Source organism: Saimiri boliviensis, chromosome 11, assembly GCF_048565385.1.
Source record: "Saimiri boliviensis isolate mSaiBol1 chromosome 11, mSaiBol1.pri, whole genome shotgun sequence".
NCBI lineage: Eukaryota > Metazoa > Chordata > Mammalia > Primates > Cebidae > Saimiri > Saimiri boliviensis.
In genome coordinates, this window is record NC_133459.1 from 109,720,738 (window position 1) to 109,742,376 (window position 21,639).

At 39.3% G+C, this 21,639-nt stretch overlaps 1 protein-coding gene and 1 pseudogene across 8 annotated transcripts in view; both read right to left on the minus strand.

Annotated features, from left to right (window-relative positions):
- CDC14A (cell division cycle 14A) overlaps positions 1 to 21,639 on the minus strand; it is a 182,824-nt gene that overhangs the window by 21,710 nt on the left and 139,475 nt on the right. For all 8 annotated transcript variants that reach the window (XM_074381355.1, XM_003933257.4, XM_010343810.3 and 5 more), the window contains 3 exons: positions 10,962 to 11,077; positions 9,900 to 9,947; positions 370 to 492 (listed from right to left, as the gene is read on the minus strand). In XM_074381355.1, the coding sequence (XP_074237456.1) occupies positions 370 to 492; positions 9,900 to 9,947; positions 10,962 to 11,077 (287 nt within the window). The remainder of the gene's footprint in view (positions 1 to 369; positions 493 to 9,899; positions 9,948 to 10,961; positions 11,078 to 21,639) is intronic.
- On the minus strand, positions 15,833 to 21,589 carry LOC101045383 (ADP-ribosylation factor-like protein 5A pseudogene; annotated as a pseudogene).

Genomic DNA, 21,639 nt, shown 5'->3' on the forward strand with positions numbered 1-21,639 from the left:
GACTTAAGTACATATTCAATCACATGACTACATCAAACCTCCCCACCCATTCTGGTTCATTCTCCCCTGCCTGTATGACTCAGCTGAGAAATGACAATATCATTTATATATGCAACTGAACTCCATTTTCTAGATCACACTCAGCCAGTTGCAGACTCACTGGAAGAAGAGCATGCTCTACCCCATCCCCTCCACAGCCTTGTCTCCTGCCTTGCAAGACAGGAATGAAGCCCCAGAAGATCACAGGGTCTTCTGTGGTGTCTCGTCTTCTCCCTTATCCCCTCCTCTGACAAAACTACAGTCAAACTCTACAGCTGCAAGCTTCCTTTACCTTCAGCCAACACCTTGGAAGAGGGAGGGAAAAATTACCTTCTTACGGTGGTGCCTGAAGACAAAGAAGTTCTGTTGATCCTCTTGGCTGTTGCTGAAGGGGACAGTGCTACTTTTGATGTCTTCAGAGCAGGTGCAGATCCTTGCGGGGAAGAACTTAATCTTTGTGGAGAAAAATGGCAAAATGTCACGATATAGTAGTCTTATCTTAGACATTCAGCAACTAACTAGGAAAAGATAAATTAATAAATCTTAACGATATCATGACAGGTCCTAATAGTGATGACAGCAGCAGCAGCCAACACTGACACAGCGCCTAACTCTGCCGGGCACCGTTCTGAGAACCCGAAAGATGTCAGCTCAGCTTGTCCTCCACAACAACCCCATGGGGTGGCTAACATTGCTGTCCTTACTTTACAAGTGAGGAAACAGAAATACAGAGTAAAAGTTCCTCATCCAGTCACTCAGTTAGTGAATAGCAGAGTTCAGACTAAAACCCAGGAGTCAAAGTCCTGCTCTTAGCCATGATCCTGTCTTCCTTGGTCACTGCCCTTTTTCACCACTGGTATCATTCCTCAGTACAATCTTAGATTCCGCTTCTTATAGTTCCAATCCATCTTCTCCTTCCCCACCGCTGCAAGTACCCTAGGTGAAGCCATCTTTATTTCTTATTCTTGACTACAAGGGGCATCTTTTAATCTTATTCCTAAACAATTCAAATTGTGAATAGCCTCCAGTGAAATCTAAAAAGAGAATCATGTCACTTGACTGTTTAAATCATTTCATCTTTCCTCTGTGCCAATAAGCATAAATAAACTCTTTGGCTTGGCTTATACAACCCCTCCAAAATCTGGACAGGTCCTTTCCACTTTCCCATTGGACATCTCTATTCCAGCTACATAAAAAATGCCTTGAGTTCCCTGAATGGGTAGCATCCACACTTCTGACCAGTTTGCATAGGCTACTGTCCCTGCCAGGGCATTTTCTCACCTCCTTCCCTTCCTCTCCTCTTCTCTTCCATGTTCATTTGACCCACTCCTATCATATTCAGCCTTCAATGGTCCAACCAGCTGTTACCTTACCAAGCAAGCCTTCTCTGAGTTCCCAAGCAATATGTGTTTCGTTATATATTCTCATAGTAAATCGTAGCTCTTATATCATATTTCATCATCTAGTATTTGTCTATTTCCTTTACTTGATATAAGCTTCTTGAGGGCAAAGGATTATCTCTCATTTCAATTCCCAGTGATTAGCACAATGCTGGACTCAGAGCAGGTACTCAATAAATATTTGCCAAGTGGACAAAAAGGAAAAACTGTCTCAAATCTTGATAGCCAGGGCCCAGTCATAATCTTAATACCAAATCTGTTTGATTCTAGATAAATCATTTAATGTAACTAAACTCTGTTTTCCTCTCTGCTGGAGAAAAGCTTATTTACTTATAGACGTTTTCCTTCATCATCCACCCTCCAAACAGTAGCTTAAGCTCATGTCTGGCCTCCAAAACAAAAATGGGAAAAGTTGTACAAAGAAGCAATTCAAGCCTCTCCAGAAGCTCTGGAAGCTTGAGTCGTCTTAGAACTGCCCCCACTAAACAGTCCTAAACCTAAGAATGAGAAAGTACCAGCAGGTGAAGAGCTTCCTTCCCCTATTTCATCAACACTCTTGGCCAAACAACTCGCCACACCAGATCATGGTACCACTCCAGGAGTTTTCGGGGGATATTTTTCCAGAGAACAAAATTAGTGTTCCCTCCTCAAATAGAAGATAGAGGGAAAAAATCAGAAAATAAAGGAGAGGAAAAAACGCATGCTGGTTGGGAAAAAATAGAGGGAAGGAGGACCAATAAAAATGAAAACAATTGAAGCTCAACAGAGGGAAGATACAAGATGGCCGAATAGGAAAGCTCTGGATTGCAGTTCCCAGTGAAAATGCAGAGGGTAAGTGATCACCACATTTCCAAAGGAATTTTTACTGCCCACAGACCAGGAGATTCCTGGGCAGAAAAGCACCACAAGTCTCCAGCACAACTGTTTCAGCCGGCACAGTGGGTCTCTGTACAAAAACTCACACAAATCCAGGCACCGTTTCAACTGGCGACTGGAATGCCAGGGAGACAGAGTCACCCATTCAACTGAAAAAAAGGGGGCTGGAACAGGGAGCCAGGTGATGTGGCTTGGCTGGTCGCACTGCCACGAAGACCAGCAATCTGAAATGCTCTGGATTGAGAGTTTCAAAGAAAGCACAGCTGAACCCAGGATGGTCCAGCTCTGTGGGTGGAAGGGTGTCCGCCATGACCAAGGTAGTCCACCACTACCCAGGCAGTCCATCATTACTGAGGCAGTCTGCCATTACCGAAGCAATCCACCATTATCAAGGCTGTCCACCATTACCGAGGCCGTCTGCCATTACCGAGGTCGTCCGCCATTACCCAGGCCTCCGCCATTACAGAGACAGTTCACCATTACTGAGGCAGACTGCCATTACCAAGGCAGTTCTAACTATACCCCTATAAACAAAACTGCAAGGAAGTTCACACAGCAGCTGGGTAGGGCCCACAGCAGCTCAGCAACACCTCTGCTAGCAGACTGTGACTAGGCTACATCTTTACCAGGCAGGGCATCTCTGAAAAAAGGCAGAAGACAGGAACTTATAAATAAACCCCCACCTTCCTGGGACAGAGCACCTGGGGAAAAAAGGCAGTTAAGGATTCTGCTGCAGCAGACATAAACATATCTGCCCAGCAGCTCTGAATGGAAAAACAGAGCTCACAGCTCAGGACTTTAGCTCCTATAAGGGACAGACTGTCTCCTCAAGCAGCTCCCTAACCCCCATATTACCAAAGAGACATCTCATTAAAAAGAGCTCAGGCTGACATCTGGCAGGTATCCTTCTGGGACAAAGATAACAGAAGAAGAAACTGCCAGCAACCATTACTGTTCTGCAGCCCCCACAGGTGATCCCCAGGCAAGCAGGGTCTGGAGTGGGCCTCCAACAGTCCTACAGCAGGGGGGCCTGACTGTTAGAAGGAAAACTAAGAAACAGAAAGAAATAACTTCATCAGCAACAAAAAGGAAGTCCACTCAGAAACCCCATCTGAAAGTCACCAACCATAAAGAACACAGGTAGATAAATCCACAAAGATGGGAAGAAACCAGCACAAAAAGGATGAAAATACCCAAAACCAGAACACCTCTCCTCCTCCAAGGGATCATAACTCCTCACCAACAAGGGAGCAGACTGGATGGAGAACGAATCAGATGAATTGACAGAAACAGACTTCAGGAGGTCGGTAATAAGAAACTTCTCTGAGCTAAAAGATCATGTTCTAACCCAATGCAAAGAAACTAAGAACGTTGAAAAAAGGTATGATGAAATGCTAACAAGAATAAACAGCTTAGAGAGGAATATAAATGAATTGATGGAGCTGGAAAACACAACACAAGAACTTCAGGAAGCATACACAAGTTTCAATAGCCAAATCAACCAAGCAGAAGAAAGGATATCAGAGATTGAAGATCAATTCAATGAAATAAAACGAGAAGGCAAGATCAAAGAAAAAAGAGTAAACAAATGAACAAAGCCTCCAAGAAATATGGAATTATGTGAAAAGACCAAAGTAAACAAATGAACAAAGCCTCCAAGAAATATGGGATTATGTGAAAAGACCAAATTACGTTTGATAGGTGTACCTGAATGTGACAGAGAGAATGAATCCAAGCTGGAAAACACTCTTCAGGATATTATCCAGGAGAACTTCCCCAACCTAGCAAGGCTGACCAACATTCAAGTCCAGGAAATACAGAGAACACCACAAAGATATTCCTCAAGAAGAGCAACTCGAAGGCACATAATTGGCAGATTTACCAGGGTTGAAATGAAGGAAAAAATGCTAAGGGCAGCCAGAGAGAAACGTCAGATTACCCACAAAGGAAAGCCCATCAGACTCACAGCAGGATCTCTCAGCAAAAACCCTACAAGCCAGAAGAGAGTGGGGCCCAATATTCAACATCCTTAAAGAAAAGAACTTTCAACCTAGAATTTCATATCCAGCCAAACTATGCTTCATAAGTGAAGGAGAAAGAAAATCCTTTATGAACAAGCAATTTCTCAGAGATTTCATGATGACCAGGCCTGCTTTACAAGAGCTCCTGAAAAAAGCACTAAATATAGAAAGGAACAACCAGCACCAGCCACTCCAAAAAAAGAAAAAAAAAATGGTAAAGAGTATCAACACAATAAAGAAACTGCATCAACTAATGGGCAAAACAACCAGCTAGCATCAAAATGGAAGGATCAAATTCATACATAACAATATTAACCTTAAATGTAAATGGGCTAAATGCCCCAATCAAAAGACGCAGACTGGCAAACTGGATAAAAAGTCAAAACCGATCGGTGTGCTGTATCTAGGAAACCCATCTCACACGCAAGGACACACATAGGCTCAAAATAAAGGGATGGAGGAAGATTTACCAAGCAAATGGAGAGCAAAAAAAAGCAGGAGTTGCAATCTTAGTCTCTGATAAAATAGATTTTAAACCAACAAAGATCAAAAGAGACAAAGAAGGGCATTACAAAAGATCAATACAACAAGAAAAGCTAATGATCCTAAATATATACGCACCGAATATAGGAGCACTCAGATACATAAAGCAAGTTCTTAATGACCTACAAAGAGACTTAGACTCCCACAAAATAATAGTGGGACACTTTAACACTCCACTGTCAATATTAGACAGATCGAGGAGACAGAAAATTAACAAGGATATCCAGGACCTGAACTCAGACCTGGACCAAGAGGATCTAATAGATATTTACAGAACTCTCCACACCAAATCCACAGAATATACATTCTTCTCAGCACCACATCACACCTACTCTAAAACTGGCCACATAATTGGAAGTAAATCACTCCTCAGCAAATGCAAAAGAACGGAAATCATAACAAACAGTCTCTCAGACAAAGGTGCAATCAAATTGGAACTCAGAATGAAGAAACTAACTCAGAACCGCACAACTTCATGGAAAACGAACAACTGGCTCTTGAAGGTTGACAGGATAAACAATGAAATGAAGGCAGAAATAAAGATGTTCTTCGAAACCAATGAGAACAAAGACACAATGTACCTGAATCAATGGAATACATTTAAAGCAGTGTCTAGAGGAAAATCTATAGCAATAAATTCCCCATGAGAGGCAAGAAAAGATCTAAAATCGACATCCTATCATCAAAATTGAAAGAGCTGGAGGAGCCAGATCAAAAAAACTCAAAAGCAAGCAGAAGACAGGAAATAACTAAGATCAGAACAGAACTGAAGGAGACAAAGACACAAAAAAAAACTTTCAAAAAATCAATAAATCCAGGAGCTGGTTTTTTGAAAAGATCAACAAAATAGAGAGACTACTAGCCAGATTAATAAAAAAGAAAAGAGAGAATAATCAAATAGATGCAATAAAAAACGATAAAGGGGATGTCACCACAAATTCCACAGAAACACAAACTCCCATCAGAGATTACTACTCTATGCACATAAACCAGTAAACTTGGAAGAAATGGATAAATTCCTGGATACTTACACCCTCCCGAGACTAAACCAGCAAGAAGTCAAAACCCTGAATAGACCAATAACAAGGGCTGAAATTGAGGCAGCAATTAATAGCTTACCAACCAAAAAAAGCCAAGGTCCAGATGAGTTAACAGCTGAATTCTACAAAGAGGAGCTGGTACCACTCCTTCTGAAACTATCCCAAATAATCCAAAAAGAGGGAATCCTTCCCAAATCATTTTATGAGACCAACATCATCCTGATACCAAAACCCAGCAGACACTCAGCAAGAAAAGAAAACTTCAGGTCAATATCCATGATGAACATAGATGAAAAAATCTTTAATAAAATACTGGCAAACCAATTGCAACAGCACATCAAAAAGCTTATTCATCACAATCAAATAGGCTTCATCCCGGGGATGCAAGGCTGGTTCAACATACGCAAGTCTATAAACGTAATTCACCACATAAGCAGAACCAAAGACAAAAACCACATGATTATCTCAATAGATGCAGAGAAGGCCTTCGACAAAATTCAACAGCCCTTTATGCTAAAAACTCTCAATAAACTAGGTATTCACAGAATATATCTCAAAATAATAAAAGCTATTTACAACAAACCTACAGCCAATATTATACTGAATGGGCAAAAACTGGAAGCATTCCCTTTGAAATCTGGCACTAGACAAGGATGCCCTCTCTCACCACTCCTACTCAATATACTATTGGAAATTCTAGCCAGAGCAGTCAGGCAAGAAAAAGAAATAAAGGGTATTCAGTTAGGAAAGGAGGAAGTCAAATTGTCTCTATTTGCAGATGACATGATTGTATATTTAGAAGACCCTATCATCTCAGCCCAAAATCTCCTTAAACTGATAAGCAACTTCAGCAAAGTCTCAGGATACAAAATCAATGTGCAAAAATCACAGGCATTCATATACACCATAACAGACTTAAAGAGAGCCAAATCAAGAATGAACTGTCATTCACAATTGCTACAAAGAGAATAAAATACTGAGAAATACAACTAACAAAGGATGCAAAGACCTCTTTAATAAGAACTACAAACCACTGCTCAATGAAATAAGAGAGGACACAAACAGATGGAGAAACATTCCATGTTCATGGTTAGGAAGAATCAATATCGTGAAAATGGCCATACTGCCCAAAGTAATTTATAGATTCAATGCTATCCCCATCAAGCTACCAATGACCTTGTTCACAGAACTGGAGAAAAACACCTTAAACTTCATATGGAACCAAAAGAGAGCCTGCATAGCCAAGTCAATTCTAAGCAAAAAGAACAAAGCTGGAGGAATCACCTTATGTGACTTCAAATTATACTACAAGCCTACAGTAATCAAAACAGCATGGTACTGGTACCAAAACAGAGATATAGACCAATGGAACAGAACAGAGGCCTCAGAGGCAGCATCACACATTTACAAACTTGAGAAACCTGACAAAAACAAGCAATGCAGAAAGGATTCCCTGTTTAATAAATGGTGTTGGGAAAACTGGCTAGCCATGTGCAGAAAGCAGAAACTGGACCCCTTCCTGACACCTTACACTTAAATTAACTCCAGATGGATGAAAGACTTAAACATAAGGCCTAATACCATAAAAACCTTAGAAGAAAATCTAGGCAAAACCATTCAGGACATAGGCATAGGCAAGGGCTTCATGACTAAAACACCAAAAGCACTGGCAACAAAAGCCAAAATAGACAAATGGGATCTAATTAAACTCCACAGCTTCTGCACAGCAAAAAAAAAAAAAAAAAAAAAAAAAAAAAATCATTAGAGTGAACTGGCAACCAACAGAGTGGGAAATAATTTTTGCAATCTACCCATCTGATAAAGGACTTACATCCAAAATCTACAAAGAACTAAAACAGATTTACAAGAAAAAAACAAAGCCATTCAAAAGTGGGCAAAGGATATGAACAGACACTTTTCAAAAGAAGACATATGAAGTCAACAAACATATGAAAAAATGCTCATCATCACTGGTCATTAGAGAAATGCAAATCAAAACTACATTGAGATACCATCTCACAGCAGTTAGAATGCGGATCATAAAAAAATCAGGACACACAGATGCTGGAGAGGATGTGGAGAAATAGGAACACTTTTACACTGTTGGTGGTAGTGTAAATTAGTTCAACCATTGTGGAAGACAGTGTGGAGATTCCTCAAGGACCTAGAAACAGAAATTCCATTTGACCCAGCAATCCCATTACTGAGTGTCTATCCAAAGGATTACAAATTGTCCTATTATAAGGACACGCGCACACATACGTTCATTGCAGCACTATTTACAATAACAAAGACTTGGAACCAACCCAAATGCCCATCAATGATAGTCTGGACAAGGAAAATGTGGCACATACACACCATGAAATATTATGCAGCCATAAAAAAATGATGAGTTCGTGTCCTTTGTAGGGACATGGGTGAATCTGGAAACCATCATTCTCAGCAAACTGACACAGGAACAGAAAATCAAATACCACATGTTCTCACTCATAGGTGAGTGTTGAACAATGAGAACACATGGACACAGGGAGGGGAGCATCACATGCTGGGGTCCGTTGTGAGGGGACTGGGGGGGGACTAGGGGAGGGACTGTAGTGGGTAGGGAGTTGGGAAAGGATAACATGAGGAGAAATGCCAGATTTAGGTGATGGGGATGGAGGCAGCAAACCACATTGCCATGTATGTACCTATGCAACAATCCTGCATGTTCTGCACATGTACCCCAGAACCTAAAATGCAATTTAAAAAAAAAAAAAATATATATATATATATATATATATATATATATATATACACACCCAAAAAAAAGAAGCTCAACATCACTGATCATCAGAGAAATGCAAATCAAAAGCATGATGAGGTTCCATCTCATGCCAGTCAGAATGGCCGTTATTAAAAAGTGAAGAAACAACAAATGCTGGTGAGGTTGCAGAGAAATAGGAACTCTTTTACACTATTGGTGAGAATGTAAATTAATTCAACCATTGTGGAAGACAGTGTGGTGATACCTCAGAGATTTAGAACTAGAAACACCATTTGGCCCAGCAATCCCATGACTGAGTATATACCTAAAGGAATATAAATCACTGTATTATAAAGACACATGCATACGTACATTCATTGCCACACTATTCACAATAGCAAAGACATGGAATCAACCCAAATGCCCATCAATGATAGATTGAATAAAGAAAATGTGGTACATATATACACCATGGAATATACATATACACCATGGAATATTATGCAGCCATAAAAAGAAATGAGATCATGTCCTTTGCAGGGACATGGATGAAGCTAGAAGCCATTATCCTCAACATACTAATGACGGAACAGAAAAGCAAACACTGCATATTCTCACTTTTAAGTGGGAGCTGAACAATGAGAACACATGGACACAGGAAGAGGAACAACACACACTGGGGCTTGCTGGGGGATGGTTGCGGGTAGAGAGCATCAGGAAAAATAGCTAATGCATGCTGGGCTTAATCCCTAGGTGATGGGTTGATAAATGCAGCAAACCACCATGGCAGACATTTACCTATGTAACAAACCTGCACATCCGGCACATATACCCCTGAACTTCAAAATAAAATAATTAAATTTTTTAAAATGAAAACAGTTAAGGCTAGATCTATCACTAGATCAAAAGGAAACACACAGAGCCCCTGTAGTTTCTTAGAGAACCCCCCAACAATGTCCTGAGAACACAAAATACATTGATGTCACTACCACCGCCACACAGCCCTGTGGGCAGGTCAGCAAAAAAAAAAAAAAAAAAAAAAAAAAAAAAAAAAAAAAAAGTCATTTTCATGGTGAGCATTAAAAATGAAACATAAACAATCTGGAAGAGAAAGGAAGCGATTTAAAAAGCAAAAAGCTATGTACAGTTGATTTTCATCAGTTGGAGGCTTGGGAAACATGGCTAAAAGGAAGCATATATTTATAAGCTACTAGACATTCAACCTCATTGACAGTACCTGAAAGGCTGGGACACTGCCCTTGGGTGTCCTTTTGTATCATCCAACCTGCGGAAATCAAAGACAGATGCTCATATATTACCAGGCTCACATATTTTCACAAGACCATAGGCACATCAAATGGTATCAAACCAGTAAAAATACTAAATTAGCAAAAGGGAGAAACCTTGCAAATGGATATTAGATTACCAAGCACCAGGCTTTCATTCTTTTATCTCAGCATACTGCAGAAAATGATAACCTCATCATTGAGCAATATGAACCTTTTTTTCTTAGATCAGGAACTCTGTGCAGAGTTATAATTCTCTCAGATTACACGTGAAAACTAAATTTCCTGTGAATCTGTTTGGTGTTTATCATACTGGCAAAACAGCCTTCTGCTATATGTGTCTCTTATTTATAAGTCAAAGAAAAGTTGCTGCTTCCCATTATATTATTTTGTGGACTGAGGTCTTGCCACCCAGCATATTGTAATTTTTAAAATTGATGATATTTACAAATGTTTGCACCTTTTGATTCCAAAATCTTTTTTAACCCAGTCTGAACTTTCAGAGGGTTTCAAATATTGTGATCAAAATTCAAGTCCCGTCATTGATACTGGTGAGTAGTTTGAGACTTCAAAGTCAAGCTGGCTTATAATTTTACAGGCATAGGTTAAGAACTGCTCATTAAATTTTCAAAACTAGAAGCTAAAGCTTCAGAAGTAGTTTAGATTGCCAAAGACTGGCATACAATACTTTTCTACAATCTATGATTCAATACAAAAGCCTCGGCACACCTGTGAGTTTCCAAACTCACTCACAGGAGAAGGGGAGAAATCCAAACAGAATTTGAGACAGAGTCCTAGAGATAACTGCTTTGTAGCTTAAGGTAGAATTCCAGAGACTGAGATGCAGCAGTTGCTTTCAATAAACTTCTAAATTTTAGCTACTCCCAACAGTGATAAAATAATTAATAAACAGCACAAAATAGTAATCTTGGTATTTGTAGAACAATATTCAAAAGAGAAGATTACAGATTAAAGAGAAGATTAAAAGATTGAACTGTTTAAAACAGATCTACCTAAATGCACAGGCTGGTGAGGTCCGTGGCTGTCTCTGACTTTTTAAGGCACGTAGTTTGTCTCCCTGGGTTATACCATTTTTCATTTCCACATCTTCATCATCTTCTAAGTTATTCTGGAAAAAAATACACGTACCATAGAAAGGTCCAAATTTGGCTTTATTTAGGTTTCTTAATAGATTACATATATAGATACATTTAATACAGATTATCTTAATATAGATTAAGTAGCTATAGCTACTGTGAATCAGCATTGTCAAAGCTTACATACAAGAACTCTCGACTACCTGCCAGTTCAACAGGCAACAGGTCAAATTCCAAATCAAAGAAGCATGAGTATAGATGTGGTAGAATATAAAAGGAGCTATTTGTTACAATGGACCACAACAGAGGAGACTCTCTCCTGCAGACACAATCATGCATTGGAATACAGCCTCATACAGAAAGCCCACAGATGAGGTGCAAGTATGTTTTTAGATACCTCCAGGAGCCATCAGTGCAAATTCCATAACTTGTTTACAAAAATACAAGATAAAAATAGTTTAGGGTATCTATACAGTAAGTTATTAACACAGTAATCATTTAACAGTAGTAAAAGCATGCAAGTCCTTTTCAGAGGATTTAAAGGACCGTGTTCACTAGATGTTTCCTTCTGAAATAAGTCTTTATAGTTTGAAAAATATAAGTACCGTGCTGGTATCTTAACATGCTAGTCTCTTCAATAACCCCAATACAGGGGGAGGCACTGGTACCTTAATTTATCGATGAAAAAAGGGCGTACTCACAGAAGTTAGGAATATTGCCCAAGCTCCCACAAAGTCTTAAAAACCTCATATGATTTCAAAATTAGATTTCTTGTCCTCAGATGCAATGTTCTTTCTCAAATATAAGCCACGGCACACTGTCATTGTACCAGTGAAGCGTGTATTTTGCCTCTTTTCCTCAACTGAAAAACCAAAGTGCTTGGATTTGCCAAAATGTCTACCAGCCATAATAGTCCCCACCCCTATTTAAAACTATAATTCTTGTTTGATGAAAAATTTACCTCCATAGTCACATTTGAGTCATTTCTGATCACAATACCTCCTCACTCCCTGCCACCTACTTTGGGTTCCACAGGTAACTCTGGGACTCAGTAGGCATGTCCTGAGTAAAAAGACCGAACCTCACTACCACATCTCTGAGTTTAAAAAAGAAATAAAGAACTGGGCATGGTGGCTCATGCCTGTAATCCCAGCACTTTGGGAGGCCAAGGTCGGTGAATCACCTAAGGTCGGGAGTTCGAGACCAGCCTGACCAACATGGAGAAACCCCGTCTCTACTAAAAATACAAAATTAGCTGGGTGTGGTGACACATGCCTGTAATCCCATCTACTCGGGAGGCTGAGACAGGAGAATCGCTTGAACCCAGGAGGCAGAGGTTGCAGTGAGCCAAGACCATGCCATTGCACTCCAGCCTGGGCAACAAGAGTGAAACTCCGTCTCAAAAAAAAGAAAGAAGGAAAGAAATGCGAAGCACAGGGCCAGTGGGAAGAAAGGATAAGGACGAAACTTCCGAGTGGCAATCTCTTAGAGAACGGGTACAAGTGCTGCAGCTCAAGATCCCAGAACAGGTCATCTGGCCCAAGAAGAATACCAGCTCAACAGTTACAGGATCATGGAGTCTTCATGACAGAGGATTCTCTTAAGAGTCTCAAAAAATCTCTAAAAAATCTCTTAAAAAAAGTGTTTAGCACTTCTAAAAAATCTCCAAGAATCAGTTTTACCATTCAATTCCATCCATACAACCCCAATGGGGGAGGAACTCATTACCATCCAAGAAAGTCTGCAGGAATAGAAATCAGGAAGGTCTGACGGCTAGGCTTGCTAGTGGGATGTTGCACCTGAGAAGGTGAGCTTAGCTTCACCTAGCTGCAGTAAGTACTCAACGGGTTGGGATGTTGCCAGTTACTTAGCACATAGCCAGAGTTTCCTGAATATAAGGTGAGGCCAAAAAGCATGTAGGCCCTCATGAGACTGGCCAAATGCTCCTAGGAGGACCTGACGAGATCCTTACCACCATCAGTTTCACTGTCACTGGGTGCTTTGGTAGGATTTTGAAAACCAGGAAAGCTTACTTGTTCCTCCAACTAGAAGGATCTTTATGTTTCCCACCAGAAACACCTTCAAAATACTTAAAAAAAAAAGATTCTCAACCTGTAATTCAAAAATGCAACCTCTCAGGTAAGTATAGAAGTAAAACAGATACAAAAATTTACCTCCCATACTATATTTCTGAGAAAACTATTACAGGATATGCTCTTTAGGAAAAAAGGAAAGATAACATGAGATCCAATAAAATTGGGAATCTAACTGAAGAATAAAAATAAGGGTTATAGAATCAATCTATATATTTCTGATCCTAAGACTACACACACACACACACACACATACACACACACACACACACACACACACACATAGCACAGGGCTAACAATAACCAGTCCATGTTAGAAGAGAGAATTGTCTTCAGGAAAAAAAATGAAATTAGAATGGAATTTTGCTGTGTTGAGATTTTGAAAAAATTTTAAATTGTTTAGCACAACTTTTTAAAGCATTATTGATTCCTAAATGCATAAAAACTATGCAAATAAAAAAGGCAATTAAGTCTAGTACAAACAAAGAGAGCATCAAAAAGGAAAACAGTCATAGTGTACTATTAACCTCAACCATGAACAATATTTACATAGTACTGATGTGCACATTATTTGATTTAACCAATACGGTCATATTGGGAAGCTAAGGGAAGTGGTGGTGACAGTGAGATAGAAGAGCTGCAACCTATCTACAAACACCAGGAAGCAATAGAAAAATGCCAAGTTGATCAATTAGAAAACAGCAATGTAAGCAAGGTATTTATAATAGAAATATGGCACTAAAAATATCAGTATAATTTTCCCAGAGATTTCTCCCTTTGAAAGTGGGTCCAGGGACACAGAAAGGTGAGACAGGAGGCTGATTTTTTTGTTGCTAGCATTCAACACTTATTGTTTTTTTTTTTTTTTTTGAGACGGAGTTTCGCTCTTGTTACCCAGGTTGGAGTGCAATGGCGCGATCTCGGCTCACCGCAACCTCCACCTCCTGGGTTCAGGCAATTCTCCTGCCTCAGCCTCCTGAGTAGCTGGGATTACAGGCACGTGCCACCATGCCCAGCTAATTCTTTGTATTTTTAGAAAGACGGGGTTTCACCATGTTGACCAGGACGGTCTCGATCTCTTGACCTCGTGATCCACCCGCCTTGGCCTCCCAAAGTGCTGGGATTACAGGCTTGAGCCACCGTGCCCGGCACTTGTTGGTATTTTTTAAGCTGTGATCATACATTGTTTGAAAAGAATAAAAGCATTTTAAAGATGTACAGTTAAACAGAAAATTAAATAACAGTATATATTAAATTATAATTACGTGTATTTTTCTCTCATTCTATTGTGAATCTTAAAGGTCATATATTTCTGTAAATTATGATTCATTTATCAGAAAACAACAAAAATACCAAAAATACTAAAGTACACAGCCATGCATCTAACTACCTAGATTTTTACTTCCTCCTCTCAAGTTTACTTAAGCATCCTCACTCACCAAGAAAAATAAAACAACACATGAAGTCCTAGCTCTCAACCTCTCGAGAATAATCCATTTTTTTTCTTTTTTCTTTTTTTAATCATTCAGAAAACACTTGCATTTTTGTCAAACAATGCATTTATGTAACAAGATACAACAAAATTTAGAAATAAAAAATATCACACTATATTTTAAGTACCAAAATAAGAAGAAATTTGCAAATCGAGAAATTATCAAAGTTGCTCAGAAACATACCTTACTTTTATTCTAAAATTCACTTTAACTGCTTGAAATATAATATAATATTTAAAAGTAACAGCTAAGTTGTTTAATAGTACTTATAGAATGTTACTTTTCTGGGTACATGTGTTTCACACATACTTTTCAATTAATGCTGAGAATTCCTTTGATAATTTTAACCATAATATGATTCAGATTAATGGATTAATAACTTATTCAGTAATTAGATGCCATAAGAACCATTGAAAGGAATAATCTGATAGTTGCTCATTGTACAATCCCGCCCATTAATAATACCAAGCCAAGAATCTGAGCGCTATCCCACTCTGTTGAATTACATGTTTCCATGTGTGTGACTGGTCAACAACAAAAAATTGATACACAATGCCATGCTTTTTCCTTTTCCTTTTTTTTCTTTTTTAACAAGCAGCTGAATGATTTGGGAGGTTGGTTAGTACAATACAGAGAACATAGGGAGAAAGTATAAAATGGCACTTAACACCAATGTCAATACTTATTGTGGTTATAACTAAAGATATTACTAATATTTATGTTATTTCTCGTTCTTTAAAACATAAAGCCATTAACTTGAACTTGAGGTATATACACAATACACACACAATGTTAAGCAAAATACTTTTCAGAAGTAACATTACATTTGAAAATATTGGAAACTAAGTATCTGTGCTGATTTGTATTTTGACTTAATGGAATAAGAAGAAAACAACATTCAACTAGGGAGGGTTATACTGATAATAAAGCTCTTAAAATTCTAAATATCTTCCTCTCCCTTTGTACTTACCATAGACTACACAATGTCCTGAGAGCATTCATTATGAGAAAAACGTCAATCACAGCTTTAATAACTTACTTTTGAAAAAACTAATGAGAAAGCAAATTGGAAGGTGAGACTTCATCTTTGTTTTCAAATAAGTGGTCTTAATTTTTCTTCTTACAGAAAAAGTTTAAATCAGTTTATTATAAATATATTGAAACCATTCATTTTTGCAGCTGTCAGGTCAAGTCCAGCATTTCATTTATACAGTCTATGAGAGGTCAGTAGAGATAATCTAGTCTTAAGTCATGACATCATCCAATCAAGTGCTTGGTACAATCCCTCTCCAGTTAGAGCACAGCATGCCTGGATATGCCACTGGTGATCTTTAATAGAAGTTAGTATCAAAAACTGGGAGATTTCTGCTACTGTCATGCATTCTTTAACACCTTGGTTATTAGCAAAAATCAGCAATCCAGCTTTTCTTAGGTCCTCATGTGCTAACATTTTATAAGTTCTTCTCTAGTTACAGAAATCCTCTCTCTGTACTGTCCACACAACTATTACAAACTCTTTTGTTAGTATAATAAGTGTTCCAGGAAGAACAAAGAGATTCCTGCCACGAGTATCCCACATTAGGAAACGTGTATTATTAATCACTATCTCTTCTACATTAATTATTTCCTGTTGTAGGAGATTTATGTACAACTTCATTCATGGAAAACTGGCAAAGGATGGTAGTTTTCCCTGCATTATCCCACCCAACAACGCTAACTCTGTGCTCCTGGTGACTGAACAGTCTCCATATTCTGGTGAAAAGAATTCTCATTCTCCAGCTGCGGATCCCCCTCCAGACACCCGGGCTGTCTGGTCTCCCCTGGCTCAGGCTGAGTGGGAAGAGAGAGTGCTGGAGCCTCCGCCTCTGCTGCTCCCACTGCGGCTGCGTTGTCTGCCCCGAGCCTTTTGGGCCACTGTCCTCCCCAAGCTCCTCTCAGGTGGCTGCGATGGCAATGACCACACGGGTGAAGGTGTTCTTTCTTCTTATTGTTATTATTTAAAGTATGTGGCTAGGCACGGTGGCTCATGCCTGTAATCCCAGCACTTTGGAAGGCCAAGGCAGGTGGATCACATGAGGCCAGGAGTTCAAGACCAGCCTGGCCAACATGGTGAAACCCCATCTACTAAAAATACAAAAATTAGCCAGAGTGGTGCCATATGCCTGTAGTCCCAGCAACTTGGGTGACTGAGGCACTGAGAATCATTTGAACCCAGGAGGCAGAGGTTGCAATGAGCCGAGATCACACCACTGCACTCCAGCCTGGGCAATGGAGACTCTATCTCCAAAAAAAAAGTACGTGTAACTAGAGAGATACAAATATATTTATGATATATTTTTATGTATTTATATATATGCATTTACCATATATATGTAGATACGTTTACATCTTTGTCATTAGTAATAAAGTATAGGCAAACATGAAAAAAATATTAAAACCACCTATATATTTACCATCAAAAGCAAAACACATTAACATTCTGGCACATAGTCTTCCAGAATTTTCCCTGTGCTATATAAAACCCCCAACCTACTTCTTCCTTACAAAAAGAGGTTGTATTACATACATATACTGCTTTGTAACTTTTTTAACTTAAAAAACATTGTGGAAGTTTTTCAGAACAAATTTTTTACAATCTCTGTCATTTTATGGCTCTATAAAATTCCATTGTCTAGATACGCCTAACTTTATTATTTAACCAATACCCTAGGTTAGGCTGTTCTCTGTATTTCATCACTATAAACAGCCTCAACAAATATACTCTTACATATACATAGTTCATGAACACTGTCTTATTATTACCTTAAGACAAATCCATAGAAGTGGAATTCCTTTTAAAGTCATCTACATATTACCAAATTGCCCTCCAGAAAGGCTGCACCATTGTAAACTCCAACTGGCAATGTTTAAGAGCTTTTTATTCCCTAAACATTTGTCAATGCTGAATATATTTTTAATACATTTGATAGGCATAAATAGCATCTCATCATTTGAATTTGTGTTTAGTTCATTTCTAGGGAAGTAGAACGTTTTTTATGTTTACCAGTCAGGACTGTTCCCGTATTGTTTTACTTGTGAACGTGGTGCTTTGGTGATTTGTAAGAGTTCTTTATAACCACGAAACCCCCTCATTTGTATATGTTGCATATATTTCCTCACATTATCACTGTGAGAATGAACTGGAGTTCAAGTCTTTGGGGAGGGACACATTTAAGTGGCTATGCAGTGGTCTGATGAGAGATGATGGATTGGATTAGGGTATGGGAAACTGCGTGGGAATCCAGACTTGGGGAGACGGAAGGGGGAAAGATCCGGAAACGGAGTACACGTCTGAAAAAAAAATCTAATAAAATGTAAACCATATTATTTTGTCTAAACCAATTGTCTTTTACTTTGTCTCTGTGGCCACTGCACAAAGTATAGATCATTTTTAGGACTACAAGAGATAGAACATAAAAACTGTAAAATTCTCAGTGAGTAATAAATAGCCTTCAAACTCCTGACAAAAATAGTTAATGTTATTCAAAACATGTTTACATTAAATCACAGAATTAGGAAACTGAAAACCTATCTGGAAAAGAACTTTGGCCTTCTGGAATACTGAATAAGAAAAACAGACATAAATACAACAAGCCTTACATTTACTAGGGGATTGATCCTATAAGATACACCAGGTCTTAAGAACCTGTGGGGGGAAAATGTTTATTATCAATGCAGTACAATGTATTGTGTGACACAAATCAATCTCAGGAGTTGGTGGCCTGGGAAGAGTTTGAAGACTTTTCTCATCAGGTGCTATTAGGTCTCCTTCCTTATACCAAATTCATTCTTGATAATGACTGAAGAACACATTCACAAATGACAAATGAAGAGAACCCAACTGGGCCTGCCCTCAGGCTCCAGTCCCTTCCTACAAAATGCCAGGGCAGACTCCCTCTTGCCCTAAGCTGGCCCAGGAGAAGCAGATTGCTTGGAATCTGCTGAAAAGAAACAAAACCACATGGCTGATGCCAACAACGAGAACGCTACCTAGTCCAGGGAAGACCCTCCTATCTCTGTCCCCCACAGGAAAGGGATCTTCTCTGAGATGCCCCATTGCCCTTTGGAGGATCTAAGCAGCAACACTCCTTTTGGATACTGGAGTGCCCTAAATGACAGCAAACCAAAATACAGCACCAAAAGCAGTACAATTTTAAAAAGAACATGAGTGATGACCTAGTGAAAGAACAGTTACCAACATGAAGAATAAATACTTATTTTATTCCACCAGTTGTTCTCTCTATACATAATCACGTCCATAGATTTCAGCTGGATAAAGTAATTGCTGACCAAAACATAAACAAAATCATGGCAGAGTAAGCTATAGAGGAGGCGGTGGAAAGTGCCATTAAGAAAATATTTATGAGACAGAATATAGCACACTAGGGAATAAAGATGGAAGAATCGTAATAGAAAAATGACATAAGTAGATAGTTTAAATAGAAATGAGTAAAAATAGAAGTCTAAGAAGAGGAAGATAAAGATGAGAATGGAATTTTTAGCAGATTTTAATAAATTGGCTAGGAAAGGTGGCTGGGTCATCTCTAAATTCTTTTCAGCTCTCAGATGTTGAACCTATGAGATTTAAGTGTTGGGAAATGGCAAAGATGTCATCTTTACAATAAGCTGCTTCTGATCAATAGAAAGTTTGGGTTTACCAGAGCTACCCACATCTCTCTTCTGGCTGCCCCATTCACTGCCACTTTTTGGGACTTTTAAAACCTGGACCTCCCCATTATCAACTCCCTGGCCTTCAACCCCAGCCCCATATGACACCATAGCCAGAGAGATGTCCCAGCACCATGATTCTGTGTGCTGTCACTCCCCTGCTTAATAACCTCTGGTGGATCCCAGTAGAATTCAGATTAGAACTGGTCTTCACCAGGCCAGGCGCCGTGGCTCACACCTATAATCCCAGCACTTTGGGAGGCTGAGGCAGGCGGATCACAAGGTGAAGAGATCGAGACCATCCTTGCCAACATGGTGAAACCCTGTCTCTAATAAAAATACAAAAGTTAGCTGGGCATGGTGGCATGCACCTGTAGTGCCAGCTACTCAGGTGGCTGAGGCAGGAGAATTGCTGGAACCCAGGAGGCAGAGGTTGCAGTGAGCTGAGATGGTGCCACTGCACTCCAGCCTGATGCCTGGCAACAGAGTGAGACTCTATCTCAAAAAAAAAAAGAAAAAGAAAAAGAAAAAGAACTGGTCTTCACTGTCAGGACAGGGAAAAGAAAGGTGCTTAAAACCAGGGCATTAGAGAATTAATTTTTACTTCATAGATTTTTCTAAGATGCATCCTGCTTGTGAGTACTTGATGATTTTTATAAATCACAATATCTCAAAGATGTAATTAAAACACTACGTTCTTGTCTACTTGATTGTCAATTTACATGAACTTCGCTGAACATTAGCAGCACCTGCATCTAATTAATACCACTAACTCAAGAACATCTACTGATTGGCATGCTAATATTGGACTACAGCCCTAAAGTACAAAATCTAAAAACTGTTGTAATTTCAGGAGAAGTTTATTAGGAGGGACCAGTTAAGGTTTTGCTCAAGATTACTGTATCTAATGTACTAAAGCCACACTGAAGAGCTCCCATAGAGTTAGCAGAGTATAGTGAGAGGCCTCCCAGGAGGGTGGCTGAGTACACAGTCTGGAGCCGGCGCACAGAAATTCAATGACCACTTCACGATGTACTCAGGATCTCGGGCAGATGGTTTGACCTCTACCTCAGGTATGTCTCCTGTAAATGGGCCTAGTAACAGGGCCTATTTCATACAGCTACTGTAAGGATTAAAAGGGTTAATTAATGTCAAGTGCCTAAAATAGTTCCTGGCACATAGTACCTTCTGTTTAGGTAGTTGTTGCATGCTAAAATCCTGATTTAATATTTGCACTTTAAATAAAGTACTTTAACTTTCATCTTTAAAAATAACTCCAATCCATAATGGACCCATAGGCCCCTGAATGTGTAACATGGCTAGCCTAAAAGTTAGAACCTGAGAAATGCCATTTTATAAAAGACAAAGCTGTCCTTAAAATAAGTTGTAACGGCTTCCCCATTCTCTTTGCAATAACTGCTGACCTTGGCTTCTATGAAAAGTGCTTGCTTTTGCTTATCAGTAAGTGCTGAAAAGTTGCTTGCCCTGCATCCCCTCACCCTGAAACCAGGATGTGGTTTTTCAGCTTGAAAACCCCGCTCCCCCTGAACTCGGGGCCACGGGTTGGAGAGACGCGAGTCCTCCGTGGTCGCCGGCATAATAAATGACCCTGCAATTTGACATACTTTTGTCTTGGTGTTGACTTTCTATGCTCGGTCCTGTACAACAAATGTTCAAGTGAGAACTTGCTGCTACTACTATTTTGTATATGAGCACATAATGTATTTGTGTAGCTTAGATTATTACCAATTTCATGTCTCTGTCCTTTTTTTTCTCTGAAACTATAAACCTTCATTCATTCACATAATATTTATTAGGGCCTTTGGCCAAAAATAGAAACATGATGAAGACAAATGAAAGTCTCTAGCTTCATAGAGAGTATCACCTAGCCAAGAAGAAGAGATAAGGACTGTGGAGGAAAAGTACAGTGCAAGGCAGGAGCAGGGAGCAAGGAGCCTAGGCTAGACCCACAGGATGCACTGTGTATATTTCATAGTGCCCAGCCCAGCACTGAAGTCCAGGGTCAATAAAGGGAAAGGCTCTATTTTATTTCTCATAACTCTAAGTTGGCAAAGAACAGTCATTAAACACAACCTAGTCCATCACTATGACCTGCATCATTCTGATTGTTTTCCTTTCACCTACATCCTAAGCACTAAAAAAAAAAATATTTTTTTATTCTTTTTTTTTTTTGAGACAGAGTCTTGCTCTGTTGCCCAAGCTAGAGTGCAGTGGCATGGTCTCAGCTCACTGCAACCTCCATAGCCTGGGTTCAAGTCATTCTCATGCCTCAGCCTCCTA